The sequence below is a fragment of the Camelus ferus genome, chromosome 32 (genome assembly GCF_009834535.1).
Source record: "Camelus ferus isolate YT-003-E chromosome 32, BCGSAC_Cfer_1.0, whole genome shotgun sequence".
NCBI lineage: Eukaryota > Metazoa > Chordata > Mammalia > Artiodactyla > Camelidae > Camelus > Camelus ferus.
In genome coordinates, this window is record NC_045727.1 from 16742771 (window position 1) to 16767494 (window position 24724).

The following is a 24724-nucleotide window of genomic DNA, read 5'->3' on the forward strand; positions in this document are numbered from 1 at the left end:
CCTTCAGAATGAATGGTGTGTGTATGTATGCGTGTGTGTGTGTGTGTGTGTGTGTGTGTGTGTGTGTGTGTGTGTGTGTGTAGGTGGGTGTGTGTGTGAGAGAGAGAGAGATTGACATCTGCCTTGATGGTTATGAGATACCTCCATCAGCTCTCATCCCAACAACCTTGTTTGTGTAATAAAGCTCACTTTTGTTGAACTAAAGCTGAGATTTAATTCTTTCCTTTGAGGTTTGGAAGATGATGATGAAGTTTTGGGGCTGGGGTAATGGGGAAAATTCAGTTAGTATTCCTAAAATGAGGAGCCCCAGGCTGCTCCCTGAATGCCAAACTTGAAGGCAGGGTCTGTTCTAACCCAATGCCATCACTACAAAGCTGTGTGTCCTTGAGCAAGTTGCTATCCCTCTCTGTGCCCCAGTGGCCTCATCTGTGAACAGGTAGGGCTGGATCTGATGGCACCCAGGGGACTTCTGCTTGTCTCAAATCGACTTTCTCTATTTTTCAAATAATGCAATTTCATATAGTTTAAATATTAGGGTTATCATGAAAAGACATGGAGGAAACGTAAATGCATGTTACTAAGGGAAAGGCCCAGTCAGTGAAGACTACATACTGTATGACTTCAACTGTATAATATTCTGAAAAAGGCAAAACTATGGAGAAAGTAAAAAGATCAGTGGTTGCCAGAGGTCAGGGGAAAGGAGGGATGGACTAGGCAGAGCATAGGGGGTTTTTAGGGCCGTGAAACTATTCTGTGTGATACTCTAATAATGGAGACCTGTTATCGTGCATTTGTGCAAACCCATCGAGTGAACACCACCAAGAGTGAACCGTCATATCAACTATGGCCTTGGAGTGATAAGGACATGTCAATATAAGTCCATCGGTTGTCACAAACGTCCCACTCTGGGGATGTTATCATGGGGAGGCTGTGAATGTGGGGGGCAGGGGGTGTATGGGAAATCTCTGTACCTTCCCTTCAAGTTTGCTTTGAATCTAAAACTGCTGTAAAAAGTAAAAACGATTAAATAAAAAATTCGAGGATATGTTGTATACCACTGGACCATTCAGACAATTGTTTTTATGTACTGGGTAGGGGCTGTCTCATCAAGGCCGAGGAGAGACACAGCCAGAGTCCCCATCCTTTCGGCAGTGCCAGGAAGTTTTCTCCAGCTTCTGGGCCTTCTTGTCTTAGCCCCAAAAGCCACCAGAAGCACTTGATCTTACCCTGTCTGAACATTGGCCTTAGGAAATTTTGCAATAATCAGACCCTAATAGAGGACAGTGTGTGTTTTCCACATCTGTGATGCAGTGAGTTTTGACAAGGTGGGTGCCTAGGAGTTTCACTGGCTCCCACAGAGGAAAGGTGGTTCTCCAGCTTTGGTGGGTACCAATCCTACCTGTCAAGTTGGAAATCTACAGATTTCCACGCCCCTTCCCCCCAAGACTTTTCAGTAGTTTTGAGATGGTCCTGGGAATCTGCATTTTTAAAGCACCCCCCACCCTGGTGTGGTTGATGGAGGTAATCAATGACCTGTCTTTGCAGAAATGCTGCCCTGGATATTGAATCCTGGAAGCTGTCTCCAGGATGGTCTGGCCCCAGGCCTTCGGGATTTTTTTAAATTAATTAACTTATTTATTTATGTTGGTTGACGTTAATTTTTATTTTTTTTTTTATTAAATGCTTTTTTTTTAAATAGAGGTACTGGGGTTGGAACCCAGGACCTTCTGCATGCTAAGCACATGTGCTACCACTGAGCTATACCCACCCCACCAAATTTATTTTTTAATAGATACATGCACCCCAATGTTCATAGCTGCACTATTTAAAGGGCCCTCAGGTTTTAGAAGGCATAACTAAAACTCGGATTCCGGAAGGGGCGGATCTGAGGTCACAGAGTCAGCAGCACCCAAACTAGGCTATTCAAGGTGACCAGGCCTCTGTGCAGGTGACACCAAATGTCTATTATTGGTGACATGCAGCCCCTCAAAAGTCAAGAGACCAGGGGACCCTCCTCCTCCTCCTCCCCCTCCCCTCTCTCTCTGGGTCATTATTTTTTAGAACTCATCCACACAGCCTAAACCACACAGGCCTTCCCCCAGCCCACCCTGGATGTATTACCGGACACAGGAGGACCTAAGTCAGTAGCAAAGACCACTCCGAGGGAACCATGGTCTCGTCAGACACCGGGCATCTGCTTGGCCGGCCACAGAGTGAAAGCCGCAGCCGAGTTTCCCAGGCCTTGCAGGACAGAAGCCCAGGCTCGTGGCGGGTCAAGGCCAGACCAGGCAGCTTGGAACTGACTGGGGTTTCCCCTCCCAGCCACCTCTATGGAGAAGCCACACAGAGGCCGTGGCCCTGAGGCCTGACTCTGGGGAGGGAGCGCCAGGTGAAAACACAGCCCCCTCCCCTGTCCCCTCCGCCCCCACCCTCCGAGGGCCCATGCAACTTCTCCATTCAAAGAAATGCCCGAATGTGCCAGAGAAAACACCTCCTCTCAGACAGGGGATCAAGTCAGCGCCACATGAAATTCAAACCTTCATCCCCCGCCACCCCTCCCCCACCCCAAACCCATGCTTATTTGGAATAAACGGATTAAAAAACTACTATCAAGATTTATACTCAACAGCATTGGGAACATGAAAAGGGGAAGAGTTTGGACTCCTGACTGTAAACTGACACCAGTTAAGCAGAAATCACTGGTAGTTGAGGGAAAATCTGAACCCCGCCGTCTGCCGGCTGAGATTCCAAAGTGAAGGTTATCTCGCGACTCTAAATACATATAATTTTCATAAGCAGCAAACAGCTGGGTCCTGACCAGGGTGGTCCTTAAAAGTGTCCGCTCGCCCCAGCCTTTCGTCCTAAAATCTGCCCATGAAACACTCTTGTTTTCTCTACGAGCGATGCAGGCATGCGGCAGAGGGAAGAGGCCCCGGAGGCCGGCCACATCAGAAAGGCCTAAAATAGACAGACCAGAGGCCTGCCACCGCAGCCCCCAAAGCACATTCCCGAAAATTATGCCTGTCGACTCACAAGTGCCCATCGCAAAACCCAGCCCGACGGTACCTTCAACCCACAGGGCCACAGGTCTCAGGATCCACTGTCACCTGGAAGGTCTCCCCAGGTCTCAGTGCAGAGACCCCACCAAGCCGAAAGAGCAGGCACAGAGGAGAAATGTCAGAGCTCCCCTCCCCACACTGTCACACACATCCCCTTCCCTCACTGCTCCTCCCTGTCCTCCCGCACCCTCCCTCCGCGCCAATGTGATAGCAGCTGAGTCGACAAGTCATTTCTAAAATTAGCTGGTGAGCTCCAGGTCTGGGCAGGAGACGGCAGCCCGGGGTGGCCATCGGAGCGTGGCAGTCAGAGGGCATGGACATATTTGGTGGCGCAGAAAAGGGGAGGGGACAGCTCCCAACGCAAGCACATTCTCACCCGTCATCCCTGTCCCGGGCGGGCCGCACAGCCATGCTCCTGCCTCTGCTCCATGCAGATAACCAGCGGTCACTGGAGTTGGACGAGGAGAGCCTGGCTCCGCGTTCCAGCTGGGACTCTGGAAGGAAATTACTGGACCCAGTGCTGGCATCTCCTGGTAAACAATCAATGCACCTAAATACGTGTAAGGAGGATGCAGCCACTACCACACGCCTGGACACCAACCTGAGGCCTTTAATGAACTCACTTCCCATTCCCGACAATCCTAGGAGGTAGGGTTTCCCCACTCCCATTTCACAGATGGGGAGACGGAGGCACAGAAAAATGAACCAACTTGCAGGGGAGAGCCAGGATTTAGAACCTAGGCAGTTCTGGCCCCAGATGACACAGACTTAAACATGGCACAAAACAGGATGCTCGAAAGAGTGCCCTGTCCACTGCCTGTGTTACTGACTCTGGTTCTGGAACTCTCTAATCAACAAAAAGTGATAAGAGGCCAGATGAGAAATTCAGGCAAGGCTTTATTGGGACTCATGCTGCAGCATGAGGGCGAGAGAACAAGAAACAGCTGCCCTTGCTTGTACATACAGGTAATCTTAAGCACTGAGCCTAACTAACGTGGTTTTTTTTTTTTTTTTTTGAAGTATAGTTGATTTACAATATTATATTAGTTTCAAGTTTACAACATAGTAATTCAAACTTATAGATTACACCCCGTTGAAACTTATAATGCAAAATGGAAGCTTTTTCAGTGGCAACCACAAAGGGCAACTGTATTTGTTGACTGCACTCAGCTAAGCCTCCAGAGTGCCGTCGGTATGATCTTACTTTACATTTGTTAGAGGGACCCAACTGTACACAAACAGACTATTCATAATTCTCTTCCTCTCTTTTTCCAGTCCTCGCCGGTCAGTAGGCCATTTCACGACAGAGAAGTGAAATAATCGTTATCTGTCACATAGAAACAATGAGTCAGAAGTTAGGTTTAAAATAGGACCAGGCTGGACGTCCCCGATGCAGGCGCTTCCACGATCACTAATATACGCGTAAAAGGGAGGAAATTTTGAAAAACCCCCATAGAAAACTATGACTGACAGTCAGGTGGAGATGTGTTTAACCAGCTAGCAAATCAACACTGTGTGCCTACAAGGGAAACTGAAGAACTGGGCATCTTACCCGCAGATCAAAGTTAAAGAGTAAGAATACGAATGCAAAAACCAGTCATGTCCATACGTTAGGCCCAAAGAGGTTGCCCCGTGATCTTGCTGGGAGTAGGGTCCCCAGGACACTGCCCTTCCTTCTGGGTTCCAAGGGGGGACTGGATTTCTGCAGCTCTCAGGCGTGGTCCTTGGTTATGTGGTGCATCAGACCCAGGGCTCCACTGCACGGCTGCCCTTTGCCCATGGAACTGACTATGTTCCCCATAGCTGGGGCTCCTGTCAATTACTCCATTAAGAGGTTTTCAAGTCTGCAAACACAACTACATTCCAGGGAAACCAGATGCCTATATGCGCCAATTGTGACTTCCTTCTTTCCTGAACCGGCAAGGGACAGGAGGTGCTTCCAGCTCAAGGATGGAGGTACCTGCCCTACCCTCAACCTCTGGACCCATGAGCAGACAGTCCTGCCCAAGAAGTCGTGGCTCTGGGGCCACCACCTCCTTGGATTCTGGTTTAAAGTGATGTGCACCACAGGGTCTCTCCTCATGTCCTCCTGGGAGCAGGGATGGAAAGTGAGAGGTCTTAAGTCCAGGGAGGGACCCCAGGGTCACCCGAGAATCACACGGGGGAGCTTGGCATCGCGTCTAGAAAAATTGGAGATGAGATGGACCTCCTGGCTTTCCCAGACTCTTTCCTGGCACCATGTCTGACACAAGCAGGTAGTCTCCAAAACCCTGACACTGAAGCTGGCTGTGCTCCAACAATCCATCAAATCAGCAGAAACGCTTATTTGGTGGTTCCCATCCTTTTATTTTTTCATTTTGTAATAAAATCAGTCTCTGCATGAATTCTCCCCAAAGTCAGGATTCTTAAAAATGAGTCATTTCCTGATGACCTAAAGGATTGATAAAGAAATGCAGTTTCCTTAATTAATTTAATTTAATGGGGGGGGGGGGTAGAGAACACCAAAGTACCTTTGTACATATCCTTTCCATTAAGGTTTCTATAAGCAATTGATAAACACAGAAAACCAGCCTGGCTGCCCCCTAAATAGCCATGAAAGATGGTGATAGTAACTGATAGTGACACGCCACACACAGGGCAGGTGACCGCAGAACAGAATCTCACGTGGGATACAATTTCAAAAGCACACTAGTAAATGCATGCTGAGAGCTGACGTAAACCTCCACTGGCGCAACTGATGTGAAAAGAGAGAAAAACAAATGCTTTAATAGGTACAACATACAGATTTACAATATCTGATTCACTGGCTTTGCTCGGTACAGCGATGCACGATAGAAAATGGACTTGTTAATAAAAAAAAGAAAACGGACTTATTTCTTTAAGGGTATTTTGCTTTGCCCTGAACAGAGTAAATATATGACTACGTGGATAGCTACACAGCTGGGAAAACAGGGAGAGACAAAGGTCAGCGCGTGAGGAGGGACCCCTCCTCTCACATGGACCCTCAAGGGTCCACTCAAAAATAAGACCTCTCGCAAAGTTGGGACCATATACAAGCCCATTTCCCAAACCATCTTGAAATACCGAGGGGGGAAGGCACATTCAAATGTGCTGCTGGTAAACCCAGCGGGCCATTTCTAAAGAGTGTGGAGGAAGAGGCGTCCGTCCGCAGCTGATGGATCAGATGCAACAGTCAGATCTTGAGGTGGTGGCAAGACTGATTCGGGGGATTTGGCACAAGAAGAGTCAGAAATGATGCTCTGCAGGTGAACGTCAGGTCCTGAAGGATGATCATACAGAAGGGGTAATAGCCCCTGACCGCACTCACTGGGGCTTACATGATGCCGTGAAACCTACACCTCGAGAGAATGCCATCCAAACTCTTTCCCAAAATTCTTTGATGACGATGGAGCCTGTCTAGAGTAAAGCACTCAGGGAACCTGTCAACAAGGAGGGGGGCCTTCGGAAGAGGTAGTTGAACGCAGTATTCTGCAGCAAGTTCGCTGTCGGATGTTACCCCAGGAAGTGCACTTGACTCTCAGCGCAGATCAGAGGGTGAGCTGCTGTTGAGAACAGTCCGTGGCAGAGAAGGGACGTTTGCCCCACAATGCTATCTGCTTTGCTTCAATTTTGTGAAAAACAAGAAACAAAAAAACAGGAAGGACTGCATTTCCTTAAATAACAAACTATACAAATAAAAAGGAGCAAAAGTGATAAGGAATTTTTTTTGATGGAAACAAACTTAAGGATTCAATAAATAATACAAAATGCTGTTGTGCTAAAATAGAACTTGTGTTTAAAATATGTATATATATGTAGTTTGGCAATCTTTATGTTAGCCAGAAAGAGCCAAATCAATAATAATTAGTTAAAACATAGAAAAATACAATTTAACAATAGAACTTAAAAAAAGGCCAGTGTTTAGCTTATAAACCACATCTAACATGTACATCATGAGACAGAATCAACTAAGAAACAAGAAGTTGAATTTCAGGTCCTTTGGAATATGAATACACACTTAGACATATTTTCTCCATTCCCTACCCTTGTATGAGACACATTTTATATAAGGACAAAATTTGAAATGGAAGCATGGTTACCAGTTTCTCACAGATGACTCTGAGATTTGTTAGGTATAAGAGAATTTACTATAAGAACATGCGTTGTTTAACTCTAAAATGGTGTTTTGGTTTTGATGGAATGCATACACTGTTAATCCATGTTCTGTAGTGTGCACGTGTTTTTTTTTTTTTTAATAAAGGCAATTTAAAATTTGGGGCGCTAAATTGATCAGTAAGTGCTAGCCCAGCCATGTCAGCGAAGTGGCCAGCCACTTGTGCCCCCAAACCTTCAGATGCTGCCAGCATCTTGCATCTCTGTTACTCTGCTGTAAGAGAACAGCTCTTTGAGTTTTTGAAGGCGAAGAAAATCTAAAGGCCATTATGACCCTAGGAACCCAAGAAGTATCATTTTATAGTTCAACTTTCATTTATTCTATAGTAAATTTTTAAAAATGTGGCCTGGATACAAAAAAATTCTATTAATATGAATTTAAGGAATTAATGAATTCAAGCTTCTTCAGTCAACCTGATGTGGGAGGGAAAAATCATGTTAGATTTTTAGCGGGAAAAGAGAGTTTTGAAAATTTAAACTATTCAAGAAGCCTGCCTGCCTCATGAAGCAAGCCCAGTCTTGTTACTGTAGGGGAATTAGGGCAACTTCAGTGCATGGGCGGCACTGTCCCCACCTGACCAGCAGGGCGCTGCACTGACAGCCGCGCACATCTCACCTCTGGTCCCCCAGGAGGCCTGCAGAGTACACGCCACCAAGACAAGATGGGCATCAGCTGTGTGCCCCGTGCGCCTTCCCAGAGGATGCTGAATGACAAGCAGGAGGACCTAATTTCTACAGAAAGTCCCGGTGGAAAGCAAACAGCCTTTTAATAAGTTCAGCAACTCCACCTGTTCAAAAATAAAGCAACCAAATCTTATAAGAGTTCCCCTTTGACTCTTCTTGTTATAAGGGGGGAAACCCCCCAATGCACCAAGTTTAACTCAGTTATTTCCCTGGTGCTTTATGGTGTAAAGAGATTGGCTTTTACCAGCAAATTAACTCCTCTTTTTTTCCTTTGCCCCATTTCTGCCACAATCCTGCCATCGGTGACACCCACTCTGCCCACTTCCCAGCATCTGTCTCAGATCCCAGTGAAGCCCGACCAACTCCTCTCTGGGTACAAACAAGACCTCCATCCCCCGGGAGGGGAGGAGTTCATTCCTCAAGTATCTCAAATGACACAGAAACACTTCCCTGAATGCAACTGAGGAAAAAAAAATTGCACATAATTAAACCATGCAAGGTAAGCCTTAAGATTACACCAGCACATTTCAAAAAAAATTTTAATAGATTTACATCACATGAAAAAAGTCCAATTTTGAGAATTCTGTCTTCTTGATATGTGACAATTTCGAAATGTCAGAAAAAAATCAATTCCACCAAAAATTCAACTGTATTGGATTGACCCCACTATAAATTTCAAGTGAAATTAAAATACAATCAGGAAAAAAAACCCCACACTTTGATCTTCCTGATAGTTAAACCACTGTTGTCAATTGGTTAATGAGAATTTTTAATAGCCAGCGAGGGCCTTAAAACAATTGTCTTCAATAGCTGCACAGCATATTTCAAACCACAAATCAAACTACGTCTGGCTTAAAATCGATCGTTGCCTGTGGTTGTTGCTCTTCATTGATTTACCTTTTCCAGTTTAGTTGCTGTCTTTCTGGAGCAGACGGCTTCCTTTCTTCAGCGGGCCCTGACACTTGTCCCTTATCTTTATGTACAGAATTTGAAACTGTCATGTCTGTGAACTGACCAATCACAGGCACAAGCAGTGAAATTCACACTAGCAGTGAGACAACAGCCGACTTCTACCGGTTTTGCTGAAAAATCATACTTAAACACGATATAGAAGGAAAAACCATGAGTCCCAAAGACACAAGGGGATAAATGCACCAACGAGAATGTTTTCAATGAAAGAAAAAAAAAAAAACCTTCAGTTCCCAAAAGTTTTCAATTTATTCCATAGATGCTGTAGAGCAGCTTAAAGTCATCGATTATTTTTAGGCTTTGGTTTCATGATTCCTTTGAAATATGAAATCAAGACTTACTATTACCATGATTTTATAAAAAACATGAACTTTGATGATCTTCTCTGACAATATTAAACTAGCCCGACCAGATAGATATAAAATAATAAGAACACTTGTGCTCAATTTTGTCCTTTTTAATGGTCCAGATGTAGGTGGGGTCAAACACCTAGGAATGATGCAACACTCTTAAAACCTAAAACAGCCACTTATACCAAGACTTTTAAACCAACTGACATCTTTGGCCAGGTGGGCACCAGGTACTGGCCCAGAAAGGCCCCAGAATTGTCTTCTGTCTGGCAGCAGAAACACGTATCCAGCCAGAACGGCTGCAGACACGAGCTCACGTGGAACACTGGCCTCTCCTGGGCTGCCGAACTAGACCCCAACACACCCGGATACCCCCCCTAAAAAGCCGCCTGTCCTAACCTCACAGAGTACGTTTAATAAATTACATCCATGTTGATGCATTTCTCAACCATGAAGTTATCCATCAAACTCAAGATGGGGGAGAGCAAAAATTTACTTGGAATAAATCTGAGGCAAAAGGGCTCTCAGGGTATTTCTAATTCAGTTTTCTTTTCCAAAGGGAAGATAACCTTAATGTTCTACTCCAGAGCATAAATGATACTTTGCAAAGAGATGCGAATCAGCGTAGCTGATTCCGTACGTGTGGAATGGGGGGACACCAAGCTCAGACCCTGAAGGAGTCCGTGCACCTTCTGCACATGAGGCTAACGCTCTAGTCTGTCCAGCAGAGGCAGAGGCTCCGTGATTTCTAAACTGTGATTACCCATCTCTGAACTGAAAGTACTAAGCACACGTGACCTTGAGACAGAGCCCTTGACCACAGGAGTGACAGCTACAGTCGACTGTGCCAGGGAAGACGCTCACTCTTCAGGAAGAACAACTGCTTTTCTGTCTCTGGTGGATTTGTGATATTTAACGTTTTTTCAGAAAAACAGAATTTGAATACCGTGCTTCCCTTTTAAATCGGGGGATTCCACGTAACTAGTACCCCCGCCCCTCCTGCACTGGAAACAGCCCATAGTGGAACACACATGTGAAACTCCAACTAGGGGCTGAGACAAATTGTAAACCTCCAAATTTCTTTTCCAAATTAATTCCTACGAAATAAAAGGCTCTTTCAGTAATTACCTTCCAGACTCTCAAAACATCATTTCATTAAAAAGGACTTACTTTCCCAGTGAAAGAGGCACACGAATGTCAACACAAACATTTGGAACCACTAAAAATATCGAGGACAGGATGCAGATAATTAGGGTGTCAAGTTATTTATATTGTTAGTAGTTGACCTAGAAACATACATTCAATTGCACTAAGGATAGGACAAGTAAGTGGACTTTAAAAATTACTGTTACTATTTTTAGTCTGACGACACCGAGGATTTTGCTGGGAAACACATTGGTTCTGATAACCCAGCACTTATTTGGGGCCTGAAACAAATCACGGGGAGCGGGGGCCACTGGGATTGGGGAAACGGCCTTTATGCTGTGACGCTGTCAGAATGAGTCACCCAGTGCAAGCAATTATTCACTAACGACAGCTGACCACCACCACAGGTCAAGATACACAGTTAACCCATTTTGACACATTCGTTCTTTTCTTCTTTTTTCAATAGAATTCATTTTAAATTATACTAAGATGTAAAACAGAGTTTCCTTCCTTAATACATCCACGACTGAGATGCTTCCTGAGGTCAGGCAGAGGGAACCAGAGTTGCTGGGTCCCACAGCTGCTTCCTGTCCAAACCCAAGACCGGGTCAACCCCCCCCCCCCCCGCCAAAGCGTTCCTGGGCACCCAGACACGAGAAAGTGCTGATTACTGGAAGGTTTTTGAAAATTGCTATTGCCTTGAAGTGGACAACGCCAAATCTGCTGGAAACCTTCCCAACCATCTACTGTCCGACACCTTCGATGCTGAGCGACTTCTGTGCCCTCGGAGGACCCCGCTGCCTCGGTTCCCAGCTGCCGAAGCTCCCTGTTGGGGACTGGCCTGTACCTATGGGGGCAGCACACACAGTGGGGGCTCAGGTGCGACCCTTTTGGAAAATCTCTGCAGCTTTCAATGCCTGGGCAATGAGAGGCCAGGTCTGAAGTACACAGAAGATGCACCCGGTGATCTGCCACCCCTGCCCCGTGGCCTGGAGCAAAGACGTCTAAAGCCAGCAGTGGCTGCTTGTGGACCAAAAATGGCAACGCAGGGGCAATCTATTACCCAACTTGGCAGACGGTCACATCCTCTTTTGGCAAGTCTGAGATACGTTTTGTGTCAGACGTTAAAAAATGAAGTGGTCAGTAGGAACCACCTCAAGTTCTAGGTTCACCTACAACCAAAAGGATGTGCAGCAAAGAAAGAGCTTCCATTTCTTCAGTAGTTTTGAGGGCGGACAGATGCGATGGAGGCAGGTGGCCCCCAGAAGGGGAGGGAGGCGACCCCGAGACTGGGGGTGGCCACCCCTCCTCGCAGAAGCATCTCAGAGTCCTGGGGGGCCCCTGAGCCACGGAGAATCCCGTGGGTGAGAGCATCGACCTCCTCCTTGCACCTCTCCCCAAGGCTGAGCAGCCCGGTGTGGACTTTCCGGGACCGTCCCGGTCCAGGCTGTCAGAGGCCATTGCTGTTCCTGTGGCAGAGGGGCGGCTTCCAGAGCTCCACGACGGCGGACCGAGACTTGTTGAGGAATTTGGGGGCTCGACGTAACAGCCGCTGGGCCTCCGTGAACGTCTCCGTCAGCTCCTTCTTCCACTGCACGAACTCCGGGTCACTCTGGATGAAAACACACGGGGAGGAGGGGTTGGGACAGTTTTACCTGCTTTGCCCACAGACGTGGATGCCTCTGGCAAGTACCAATGTCCTCAGAACCCCCTCTTCAACCCACAACCCCCGGGAAATCACAGCCCGCATCCCGCGCTGCAGTGGGACAACTGGGGGACACAAGGGGACTTCCTCCAGGGTCCCCTTGCCCAGAGAATAGACAGGCAGCACCACGCCCTTCAGAGAAGCCTCGTGCAATCCTCCAGGAGAGTCACGCTTCTCCTGTGTTGAGAGATTACCTGTGATTTCTGATGTCTAAGACAACTCGGAGTCCATAAAATAATATATGAGGGGGAGTTCTGACAAATTTAAAAAGCACTTTTGTGTGTGCAATGAAGCCATGAAGTAATTAAACACATTTTTTCTACCAACTATTGGTTTAGCTCTCTAAATATGCTCTTACACACACATACACACACACAGTACCCAGTAGCAAGTGCTGAAATCATGAAGTAATTAAACACATTTTTGTCTTATAACAATAATATAATGAAAAACAATATGAAAAGGAATATATCTGTATAACTGAATCACTATGCTGTACACCAGAAATTAACACCTTGTAAACCGACTATACTTCAAAAAAACAAAACAAAACATGTTTCTGTATCTACTACTGCTTTCTCTCTCTAAATACACTCTTTTCTCACACACAGTCCCACAGGTCCCCCCCAACACCCCAACACCCCAGTAGAGATGTGTTCAGGAATTAAGTTTGGGACTTAATAGAACTCTGGGGAGAGAACGATGGTATTTCCCCCGAGAAGAGCTACTTGGGTATGTTCTGTTTATTTAAACACACAACCCTTGACTTCAAACATGCTGAAAGATCAGCTCAGATCTGGACAACTGTGTTACAAATAAAATTCAAGGCCCCTATTAAATATTGGACTGTTTCCAGAGACGGTAATCACAAGATTCCACGTCTTTCCTCCTGCCATTTTCTAATTTAAAATGTTTCTAAAATAACTATTAATTTGCCGAACACTTTGTATCTTTGAGGTTTCTTTGCTCCCTGGGCAAGTGAGAAAGCGTTTTTCAACCCGGCAGGCTTCTTCCCTACTTATGTCATTGCCCTAAATTTCACCTCTGGAAAAAATAAAAATACGAACTCACCTCACACTGCAAGACAAATTGCTTCCCTCCTTTTATCCTCAACAAAATGCATTTTTTGTCTTTAATCTGAGTTTCTTCCACGGACAGAATCTGCTCCATTGTCAGTAAATTTTGCTGACCGTAAAAATAAAAGATTATATGTTACCTCAGGTCATTTCATGATTTCTCAAGTTAAATGAATAAAATAACACCGAAAACTATCAGCTTAGAAAAAGTAACCACAAAAATCGGCATTTTTCTTTCTTTGACGATATTCTAGAAGCGGAGGGAAATGGCTACAAAAGGAACATGTAGTATTTTTGAATATTTTGAATGTTGGACAAAGATTCAAAATATAATATCCCAAAGAAAACCGCCAAGAAAGGAACGTCTCTACGAGGCAAAAAGCAAAGCTGTTCCCTCGATGCAGAACTGACGCGTGAGCGTGAATTGCACGTGCACTTTCTGCATCGCACACTCTGCTGGACTCTGTCCATCCTGCTGTGAGGGGACAATTAGACATTGCAGAAAATCTACATGAGCAAGAGGCGTGCCACTGGCTTTGGACCCAGCAGCTCGGTAAATGTCTGGCCATGTTAGCTTGCGAGCCGGCGCCATTCTGATCATATCGGAGTGATGTTCTAAATCCAGTCCTGAAAAGACTGTCCCACTAGGTCTATGGCATTACTGCTTCAAGGGAATGCGATAGTGTCGTTGAGGACCTTACCAGCTTATGTTTTTTGGGATAGATACTCCAGGAATCCTAAATGAAAAACAACACCATCATAAACTCACGTTTTCTTTTTCCTTACTTAAGTTTACAAAGCTACCCGTGCATGTTAAACGTGGCTTCTCGACTAGAACACTAAACGCTGACTCTTTTTAAAACCAAGATAATTTATTGCATCCGATGTAAAACAGAAGATTTTTTTAAAACAGTTTTCAAATATCCTGAAAAGTGAGATAATTCCCTTTCAATGTGTAAAACAGTGGCTTACCAGCAGATAGCATAGTGAATGCCTAATATGCCCAGGGCCACTCATTATCTGGAAATATATATTATATAATAATGCTTGCATGAATTATAATTCAGGTGCTAGTAAATATTCTACAATGTAAAAAATACATATGTAATATTATATAAAATATAATTCTTATATTTATATAATTACATATATTTTATATAATGTTATATATATCGTACATAATACTTACCAGTACCTGAGTTATAATTCAAGACCCCCAGCATCTCATTAATTATAACGCAGATCCTAGATGTATTAGTTTTTAGAAAATGACCTTCCCGGCACTAGTGATAATGAGACGATCTTGCTTATTTGTAAGGAATGTGCTAAGAGGCAGCAGCAAACACTCATAATCCAATGGCACCTTCACCAACGAGGAATTACAAAACACATTCCACAGTCAAATCCACAAGATGCGGGCTCACAGCTTCCCCCGCTCTGGCCCCTGGTGAGCTGACAGTGCTGTTCTGATACACCAACCGTGTTTTTCACAGTTGGGACCGCTGTCCTGCTTAGGACAACCAACTCTTCCCTCCCCAACAGTAGAAACCCTTCCCCTGGGTTGCTACCTTCCATGGAGATGAGCTCTGGGCCCCTCACACAGCAGGTGCTTAGTAAATGCTGTCTGTCTTGCTGAGCGGGATGGTGTGGATCAGAAATTTCCTTTTTCTTGTTTATAAACATTACCTCTCTAAAGGACCTTAGAGGGCAGCTGTATTTTTGCAACTAATTGTATGAAACCTATTTAGGATTTTCCAACAAGGTAGAGACAATAGGAGGTGGGGTCAGGTGCCCTGGCCTCATTTGACTGGACCCTGACTTGGGGGTGCTGCATAATGGAGACTCGGGGCCCAGGTATACCCTGGTCAGAACCACTCTTCACCCTCACCTGTCTATCTGTCATTGGCACCAGGCCTTCTCTCTCTAATGCCTGGTTCCCTCTTTATAAAATAAGGGTTAGACCTCAAAGGTTGCTAAACAAATTAAATGCTTGTGTGTGTGTGTATGTGTGTGTGTGTGCGCACGCGTGTGTGTTTATAGCCCCTGGCCTAAGATAAATATGCAGAATCATACTACTGTTGTAATTTCCACATCTCCCATTTTACAGATGAGGAAACTGAGGCTCAGTCAACAGAACAACGTACTCAAAGCCCCAGAGTCATGGAGCAGTGGATTTAAACACCTCTGTCAGACACCAAGTCCCAGATTTTTCTTTCTTCCTTTTTGATCTGCCCACAGCTCTCCCGCCTTCCTCGAGCCCGCCTGCCTTGACCTCACTGAACGGTACGTCCTATTTTCAGGTATTACCAAATCCTTCCTTGACTCAGAAGTTTCAAAGTGAACATCTGAACATTCAGGTCTCACGTACACCAGTTAAAATAGACACACAGGGCTAGGGCCACCTTTAGGTACAAAACATGCCGGCAACGTGAAATCACCCCCGGGACAGTCGACACCCCAGGAAGAAGGGCTCGGGGCGGGATGGGGCTGCCGCAGACTTACTCGGGACTCCCCCTCTCCTCTCCATTCGAGTCTGTTTGGAAAGAGGTAAAAATATCGACGCTGCCACTGAGTCAGGAATGGGTTCCCCAGCTTCAGCATGTGTCCGTGAAGGATGCAGTCTCTCCCCAGGGCGTAATCTGAGGAACAGAACACAGCCACGCACTCAGCAGGGTCTGACCCAGAATGTCTGCTGCTGCTCAGAACAAACAGAATCACACACCTGGGGAGGGGAGGGGGGCGAAAAGCACGCTTCTATAAGGAGAACACATTACAGAAATCATTATTTTATTTTTTATTTTTTTATCATGAATTTTTTCATGGAGGTACCGGGGATTGAACCCAGGACCTCGTGCATGTAAGCACATGCCCCACCCTTGAGCTCTATCCCGCCCCCATTATTTCAGTTTTATACACGTTCCAGAACAGGTGTCTTCAGCTCACTACTGACATTATTAAATGGCTGTTTCTCAATATTCTGATAAATTCATGATGTTCCTTTATTGCTCTGAGAGGGCAAAAGTTTGTTCGCAAACGATGTTTCCATGATGTGTAGTAAGAATTGGAGGAGAGAGAGTGATTAAACTCGAGCTATGCCCCAAAGTACCTCTGCCTTTCTACGGAATTGGGGTTCTCCTTTTCGTGTTATTAAAAAAAAAAAACCCAACAGAGAAGGGGTTTCCCTGTCCAGGTAAGCCAAAGCAACACAGGGGCCAAAAACTGTTCCTTCTTCCACTTAAGGTTATAGTGATCCTTTGAATATATGGTTCTGCAGGAGAGACCAAGCTCATTCATGCTCATGTTGAGTCCTGATTCCATTTTTACAGCAAAGTATTGTCTCTCAAAAAAAAAAAAAAGACTGATTTTAAGTGGTTTGCTTTGCCTTCCTTGCAGGCTTTGGTGACTGTGCTAAAACCATTCATTCAGCTCAGCTCACTCACTCCTTCATTCAACTAGGAAGGAAATGAGTGCAGAGGTGCTGGGGAAGTCCTCGGCATTCTGGATTCAGCAGCGAATGAGAGAGACCAAGGTCCCCACCTTCGGGGAGCTTACATTCCAAAGAGAGTCAGACAACAAGCAAAATAAGCAAAACCCATGTTGCATCACCTGGACACCAGCAGGAGGGGAAAAAATGAGGGAGGGAGGGACCCGGGGAGGGTCAGTGGTGAGGGGATGTGGTTCACGGAATTGCCTTTTTAATGGAAAAACTGGCTGCATTTCTAAAGTCTGTTTAAAAAGTAGGAGCCTCGCATTCTCACTTCAGGGACCTAAGCCTAGACTGCATTGTTCTGGAAGGGGGTCTTCTGAAACCTTCAACCAAGATCTGGTTTTACCGCCACGACTCACTTATACACGAAGATGAATTCACTGATTTGCTAGATGGTCTAACTGCAGCTCTAACTAAAAGGATACGCTTCAAACAAGGTAATTAAGACCAATTTTTTTTTCCTGGGTCCAATTTGCTAATATTCTAGTAACGTCGTGGCTCTCCCTTGAGCAAGTTACCGCGGATGTGATTTTTCTATGTAAAATCTCTAGCGAACATGATCCAAAGTGATCTCAGTGGACCCATTCCCCAAAGAACGGCTTAGAAATAGAGCCCCTTTCCCTGAGGAATGGAGATGAGCACAGTTAAAGGGCTGCCATGTTCCCCTGGTGCACTCAGTGGACTTTGAGGTAACGAGTCGTTCATCCCGGATGGAGGACACTTTTCTTAATAGACGATAAGTGCTACTGGGGAACGGTCACTAAGACCCAGGAGTCCTGCCTCAAAATGCCCCCACCAGAGCAACCTGTTCACAGACTGTAACTGTTTCTGGTCATTCTTTGCTTAGAAGTAAAATGAAAAGATATCTTATCAGAATCACTAATCACTAATCATAATACATTTAAATATCCAAAATTCATAAAGCCTTAGAAAAACCAACAGTGACAATTATTTGGTGAATCCAGGAGGACTGATTTATTTAACCCTTGACGTTATGCATTCCACTTTGGAAATCCTAATGGGGGACTCAAATCTTATAAATAAAAATATGCTTTGACGACTCTTTAATGTTGCTTATAACATAAATACATTTGTATACATTTACGTCTCTTGACAAGTAATAATCTAAGGTCCTCACCATACCCTGTGGGGCACAGTGAAAAATGAAAACGCAGCCTCCTTGTTAAAAAATTATTTAAAATGTCAAGATGGTGAAAGCAAAGCATTAACCTGAGTGGGGGGCCTTATAAGACCACAGAGGTCATACGCCCACGAAGCCAGCCCTGTTCCTGACACTGTAATACTTCATCTTCAAGGAACGAAACTTCCAAACTGGCCCCAAACACTCCAAGAGAAGAGGGCATATTGACAAAGTACTGCCACCCCCCTTTACATATATTATTTATATGTGGACTAAATTAAAGACTTGGACACACGATGCCAAACTTTCCTGAGTCCGATAAAACAAAAACAATTTACGGCCTCTCCCCCACCTCTACTGGAAAGTACCTGACGACCCAGATGCTCTTTCAGCTTTACAAGAAACGTTGAAAATTCATTGCATTAGAAGCACCTTGAGATGCGCTAGCTATTTTACCTTCTTCGTGGCCAAGCTGCTTATTTTTAGCTCTCTTCCTGGCCTCGATTTTATCTGTGTCTGCATTTACTGCTTCGTAAACTGTTTCCGCCACTTCCTGCTGCCAGCGTTCAGAGATCACCAGGGGGAAGTTCTTGTACAGTTCTTGGTCGCAGTCGAGAAGCTGATCATTTCAAGAGATCGAGATATTTACGGTTTAACATGCTTACAAAGGCAACAAATTCAAAAGTGCCCTCACCGTAGGGAGGGTGGTAACTAGATGACAGCCTGTAACCATAAAGAGAGGATTCGTTAAGGTGTCGGAAACCCCCACCGATGACAGTCAAGTGACTAGGACCCACACAGGGTGGTGACTGGCAAGTGCTTCCCCTGCAGCCCCGGATCGGTGGGATTCAGCCCAGTCTCCTCCAGCATCTTCTTGACATTTTTGTTTATTTGTTTGTTTTGGGAGGGGAGGTAATTAGGTTTACTTATTTATCTTTAGAGGAGGTACTGGGGATTGAACCCAGGACCCTGTGCACACTAAGCATGTGCTTTACCACTGAGCTATAGGCCTCCCTCTTCATGACATTTTCCCAATGAAAACGTAACATACATAGGGATTTGCTTAAAGTACTACAAGATTCCGACAACACAATAAAATTTCCACGATGATGAGGATATCATATTTATAAAAATAGGAAAACAGATTCCTGTGGTTTTCAATTCAAGGACAAGGGAGAACCCAGGAGGGCTTTCTGACTGCCCTCTACTCATCTGGAAAGTGAGAAAAGAATGGCAACTTGGCTGGGTTTACCATCCATCCCAGGAACCTCCCAGCTAATCCAAGTTGAACAGTATGTTCATACAGCTCAAGATGCACAGAGAGTTAGGCAACTTGGCCTTTCTGAGGTGCTGTAATAAAAATTAGACTGATGATTGCGTTTCTCTTCTCAATTATGTCTCAAAATCCTTTTTAAAATAACTTATTTTTTATTAAAAAATCTTTTTTGGAGGGAGGTAATTCGGTTTTTATTTATGTATTTATTTTTTAATGGAGGTACTGGGGATTGAACCCAGGAACTTATGCCTGCTAGGCATGCGCTCTACCACTCAGCTGTACCCTCCCCCACTGACTCAAAATTCTTCATTCTTCTGCTAAGCGAGGCTGCACTCTGGGAGTGAGCTAGGAAAGTGGTTGTCTGCATCTGAGCTACAGTTCTGCGGCAGAAAGACCCATGATCCTACTGATGGAAAAGAATAGGCTTGTCTCTAGAAAGCGCGGCTCTCTTTGGAAGCTTAACTTGCTCACTCCCTTCCCTGAGAGGTAAGTACAGGAGAGAGATTATTACATGCAAGTTATTTAGAAGGAGAAGGGAGAAAGGGCTTGGGTGGGGCACTGGCCCCCAGGCCCTGAGGGTATCAATCAAACGACGGAGGGACCCGCAGCTCAGGTCCCAGTCGGGGCGCCATGCACCCACTCTTCCCGACCTATTGTCCTAACGTGTTGATTCTGAGATCAAAATTTGTACAGTTTTTGCCTTTCTTTTCTTTCTTTCTTTCTTTTTCAGACACCCAAACCAAACCCAGCGCTGAAACCTTTGGTTGTTCTGAGTGTGAACACCCGTGTGTGTTTATGTGTGTGTGTGTGTGTGTGTGTGTGTGTGTGTGTGTGTGTGTAAGGGGTGGGGAGGGGTAGAGCACTGATGCTGGAAGAGCGCCCTGTGGTAGGGGCACTGGAACAGAGTCTAGACAGTTCGGCAAAAGTAAAACCACCCTCCTTTCCTAAGCAGCTGCTCTGAAACGGCCAACTCTGCTTTACACGCAAACCGTTCCACCTCCTGTCAGGTCAGAAAACCTTGGTCTTTATGACTCAGCTTACGTGAAAAATGAATGAAACAGAACTCTACATGAAGTGAGCTTTTTTTTTTTTTTTTTTTTTTTAAAGAACAATGAATTCTTTGGGCGCCTTTTTTAGACACAAAGCCTGCTCCTTCTCACCTCTTGCTCAGGAGGAACCAGACCCACCATGACAGAAGCTCGGAGCAGACACGGGGCGGTCCACCCTCAGAGAAGCCCGGCATGAACCCACTCCCTTCGCAGGTGAGAAACCAGAGCTCACAAGGTTCCCGAAACGGCCCCAATTCACTCAGCTGATAGATGCCAATCCGAGCCCCATCTGTCTGACACCAAAGCCCAGATTACAGCTGACAAAATTTAAACTCCAAGAATTGTTTCTGACCACCAAACATTTCATGGGCTCCACATGGCACTCATTTTATTTGTAGTGCCCTTTGATGGAGAGAAGTTTGTTGGATGACAAAATTCTATGGGGACCACAGTGACCCTTTATGATAACTGTAAAGGGGCGATTCCCAGAGCACTGCTGTCAGGTGGTACACCCCAACAAGGGACAAGGGACTTGTCTGTCCGGGCCACAGAAGATGCCCAGAGGTGGTCACACTGCGGTCCCTAGGGGATCCATGGCCGAAATCATGGAAGCAGCCTGGGTCCTATCCACCGGGCGTGACCTAACATCCTTGCTGTCCCAATAAGCTGGTCCCGCAAGCATCCTGGTCACCTTGACAGCTGAGACCCTCCTTTCCTGACACCTTGGTTGTAACCCACGGCCACTCCCTCCCCGGTTCCTGGCGGTACCCGGCCTTCCCAGGCGGCTCTCAGCAGCTGCTCCCTTCCCGACAATCCTCACAGCCTCCTCCAGTCCTGCACCCATCATTTCTGCCCCCACATCCCATGTGCTCCCAGCCTGTGGGTCTCCAGATACAGCTGAGAAGACACTGGGAGCCTCTCAGAGGGAGTGGGGAGACCCTGGGGGAAACTGGGAAAGTGGGGGCAGCAGAACTTGACATGTAGTGACAGATTTTGACTTAACATCCGCAAGAGGATGACTTTCTGCCGTGACTCACCCTCTCTAATTACGCCCTGTCTCCTTGGAAAATAATGGTAGGAACAAACGTTTGAGAAACGCAGATGATTCGATGTATTAAAAAAACAGTGATTATTTCACTTTTGATTGACAGAGGCACAATGATTCATGCCGTTTGCTCTTTTCATCCTAACACTGAGAGATCAGGATGTTTGGGAGAATTAAGGCTGGCTCTTTGGGCCCGAGGCGAAGTCCATGTGCCATCACACGGGTGTTTTCCCTGTTTCATACACCAGTCTATCCCAACCAAAACAACAAGGCCCTACTGCACAGCACAGGGAGCTATATTCAGTATCGTGGAACAGCCTATGGTGAAAAAGAATATGAAAAAGAATATATACATGTGTAACTGAATCACTATGCTGTACACCAGAAACTAACACAACATCGTAAATCAACTATACTCCAATTAAAAAATTTTTTTTCCCAAATCAATAAAAATGTGACCGTTCTGCAGTTTATCAAACACAAAGTGATTAGTCCAAAGAAAGCTTTCATAGTTTCTAGTTCAGGTCCTTGATCGCTTCTACTTTCTTCAAATGTGTGGATGTGCGTTTGTAAGTTACAGTTCACAAACAGGCCAGTACTAATCAGGGAGTCTGATTTCCAATAAAATAACCTCCAAAGTAAGAACCTGAAAGCAAGCGTGGCAGGTGTACCTTGATGCCTTTGGTATCCTCTTCATCAAACGAGCCGATGTCAAAGGCGTCGGCTGCATTGACCTCCCCCCGGGGAGGAATCAAGGGTGGAGGGTACTGGAAGAGCGAGAGAAGTAGGGTTCAGTTATCAGATGACTTACGGCCTTGCCCCCACCTACTACACTCTACAGAGACCACAGTGCGAGACACCAACGTGCCAGGGTCCACGCAGGCGCATATAAATCACCGGACATAGTTCAGAATGCCCTCGAGGGAGATGCAGCCCTCTGTTCCAGCAGCTACAGCCTGAGCCTGCAGTGGGGCCTAAACCCACAAATGCCCCAAGGCTGCTGCTGGCTGAACCAGAGCCCAAACTCTAGTTCTCACAGGGCAGGACCAGCAGAGCATCATTCTTCGACAGTGGGAGTTCATGCAAAGACGAGTCCAAAGCTGATCATCAACATTGAGAAAAAAACCCAAAAACTTGAATTTGGGGTGTCTTACTGTATCAACAAGAATATCTAAGAAAGTAGCTCAAAATAAGCAAAAGTAATTGTGCTGCTCTCTGATCATGCTGATTCTTAAAGTAGGGGGTGCTGGGCTAGAGAGTGTCTGTAAGTGTATGACAAATCTTTCTCGCACATTTTTACACATAGATGAAGAGGGGGAAGCTGCCTCAAAGGGAATGAGCCACCAGGACAGAAGGGGAGTAAGTGCTGTGGAGGGAGCGCTGGGGCGGGACCCTGCGGACGGAGCCAGGCAGCAGGGAGGCGGAGGGAGAGCTCGGCGGGGGTGGCGCCGGCGGAGGGGGTCCCCCCTCCCCCTGAGTACCTTCTGCAGGTAAACGTGCTGCCAGTCGATGCCCCTGAAGAAGTCGTGCTCTTTCAGCTCCTGTGCGCTGCGGGAGAGAGGGAGTCACAACAGCAGAAAGCACGCATTTGGAAATCTAAGAATGTCTTTTGCAAGAACTATCTCCTATTAAAGGACACACAGGAACGACTATTTCCAGCTCGTTAAGAAAGCAAGTAAAAGATGCCCCTTTCGAAGCAACCCAGGAAACACTGTGATGTTTGGAAATACTGCACACGGAGCCTAGGAATCTTGTCCCCTATGACAATTTACTGGGGAGGTTTATCCCGGTCTAAGATAACCTAGGAGCTTTCACAGTTCTGTCTACATCTGATCTGTAACTGTGGGCACAAATTTGACTGAGTTAACTTCGAGATCTACACGTCAAAGAGGTTTACAGCAAATGTCTACGAGTCATGACAGGTAAGATGACGGGAACACAAAGCATCAAGCATTTATTTTGAAGCAAAACTAGAAATCTCATAGAACAGTGCATGGCAAACCCCTTCATGAATTGAGAAGACAGTTTTTCCCAAAGATCACTGTGAAAGTTCAGTGCGTGCGGAGCAGAAGAAGTTGTATACTCCGAGGAAAGCCTGCGTCAGGGACAAGTAAGTTCCCAGTGCCCCACGCCAGTGCTTCCCTCCTGCCCTGGCCCGGGTCCTCCTCCTGTCCATGGTCGACGTCTCACAGTCCCCGGGCTGGTTCTCAGTGCCTTTCGTCTACAATCGCTCCTGGGTGATCCCACTCTGCCGGGCTTTTAAGCACCCAGTGCTGGCAGACGACTCCCAAATCTGTCTCCCAATCACTGACCCTCATCCTACACGCCAGAAGGCCCTTAGATGAGGTCAAAAGGCCTAAAGCATAACTCTGGACTGTCTCTCCCACACTTTGCTGTCTCGGGCCAACAGCCAGTCATCCCCAATTCCTCACTTCCCCAAAATCACTAAAATTACTGTAAAGAGAGTGACAGGGGCCCATCAGCAAAAAAGATGGGAGCGGATGGAGGAGCAGTCACTGAAGCAGTGGGAGAACTATGGCCCTGGGGCCTGAGATGCTAAGCTCCAGGCTCATCACAGTGTGTGTGTGTGTGTGTGTGTGTGTGTGTGTGTGTGCGCGCGCGCGCGGGCGTGTGTGTCTGTGTGTGGCGGGGAGAGACAGGCTGAAGACAGAATGTTCACTGGAACTCCAAACAAGGAATCCTGCCCCACCACATGCCATATATACATACAACATACATTAAAAGTTGTATATATGCAAAGCAAGCCTGGGAACAGGGAGAAACAGGAGAAGGGTCTGTCTTAAGTCCTTCTCCATAAGCTTTCCAAGTATTGCTGTTTGGGTCCTTCCCCCCAAAGTGAGGGGTAACAGACAGCATGTTTAAGATAGCAGTCAATCAGTTACACGTGGGAGGAAATAAGTGAGCACCAGATCAGAATGTTCAACTGCCATAATCACAAAGATAATCATTACTGATACGTAACCAAACGAACTATGAAATATCAGAATTCCTCTCTATCATCTACCTGATTCGACTTTTTAAGTCCAAAAGGTAGTGACCCCTTTAGTTGTTAATTATACATGGGAAAACAGACACAGTTCCCATGTGGTCTCCCTACCCCCACCTCCTCAAATTGAAACGGAAGACTCTTGCTAAGATTGAAAGTTGCTGCTCTGCTTTCTGGGCAAAGATGCTGAAAGGCAGAAGCAACGGCCTACCCGCCTCCGTGGCAGCCGAGTCGCTTAGTAACGTCTCGCTGGAGCAAGCCTTCCAGAAGGGACTTCAGTTCGGGGGAGAAGGTGTCTGGAAGTTCAACATTCTAAGGGGGGAGGGAGGCAGAGAATACAATTTCAAAAATGCATTCATGGAAACCATGCCCTCACATCCAACCAGAATTAAAGGCCGTTTCTTGGATAAGGAGTGTTAAAAAAAATAAAACAGAACAAAACTGTAGATTCATCACCAATGAACATTTACTCTAAAGAAACATGGACCTGTTAGGAATCATTTTTAAGGTCAATCAACCGGCTGGGGCCAGAAGAATCAGAAGGTAGCCTCGCTCTT

At 45.9% G+C, this 24724-nt stretch overlaps 2 protein-coding genes across 4 annotated transcripts in view; both read right to left on the reverse strand.

Annotated features, from left to right (window-relative positions):
• MYO18B (myosin XVIIIB) overlaps window positions 1-3253 on the reverse strand; it is a 215617-nt gene extending 212364 nt beyond the window's left edge. Inside the window, exon 1 of the mRNA XM_032472209.1 lies at window positions 3067-3253. The gene's annotated coding sequence lies outside the window, so the exon portion shown is untranslated. The remainder of the gene's footprint in view (window positions 1-3066) is intronic.
• A 4043-nt stretch (window positions 3254-7296) lies between these two features.
• The window catches only part of GRK3 (G protein-coupled receptor kinase 3), a 115523-nt gene continuing 98095 nt past the window's right edge, over window positions 7297-24724 (reverse strand). For 2 of the 3 annotated variants that reach the window (XM_032471718.1, XM_032471720.1), the window contains 8 exons: window positions 24379-24479; window positions 22642-22708; window positions 21832-21927; window positions 18247-18409; window positions 15665-15801; window positions 13864-13899; window positions 13158-13271; window positions 7297-11993 (listed from right to left, as the gene is read on the reverse strand). In XM_032471718.1, the coding sequence (XP_032327609.1) occupies window positions 11832-11993; window positions 13158-13271; window positions 13864-13899; window positions 15665-15801; window positions 18247-18409; window positions 21832-21927; window positions 22642-22708; window positions 24379-24479 (876 nt within the window). In that variant the 3' untranslated portion in view covers window positions 7297-11831. The remainder of the gene's footprint in view (window positions 11994-13157; window positions 13272-13863; window positions 13900-15664; window positions 15802-18246; window positions 18410-21831; window positions 21928-22641; window positions 22709-24378; window positions 24480-24724) is intronic. The other variant, XM_032471719.1, reaches the window with a different exon arrangement.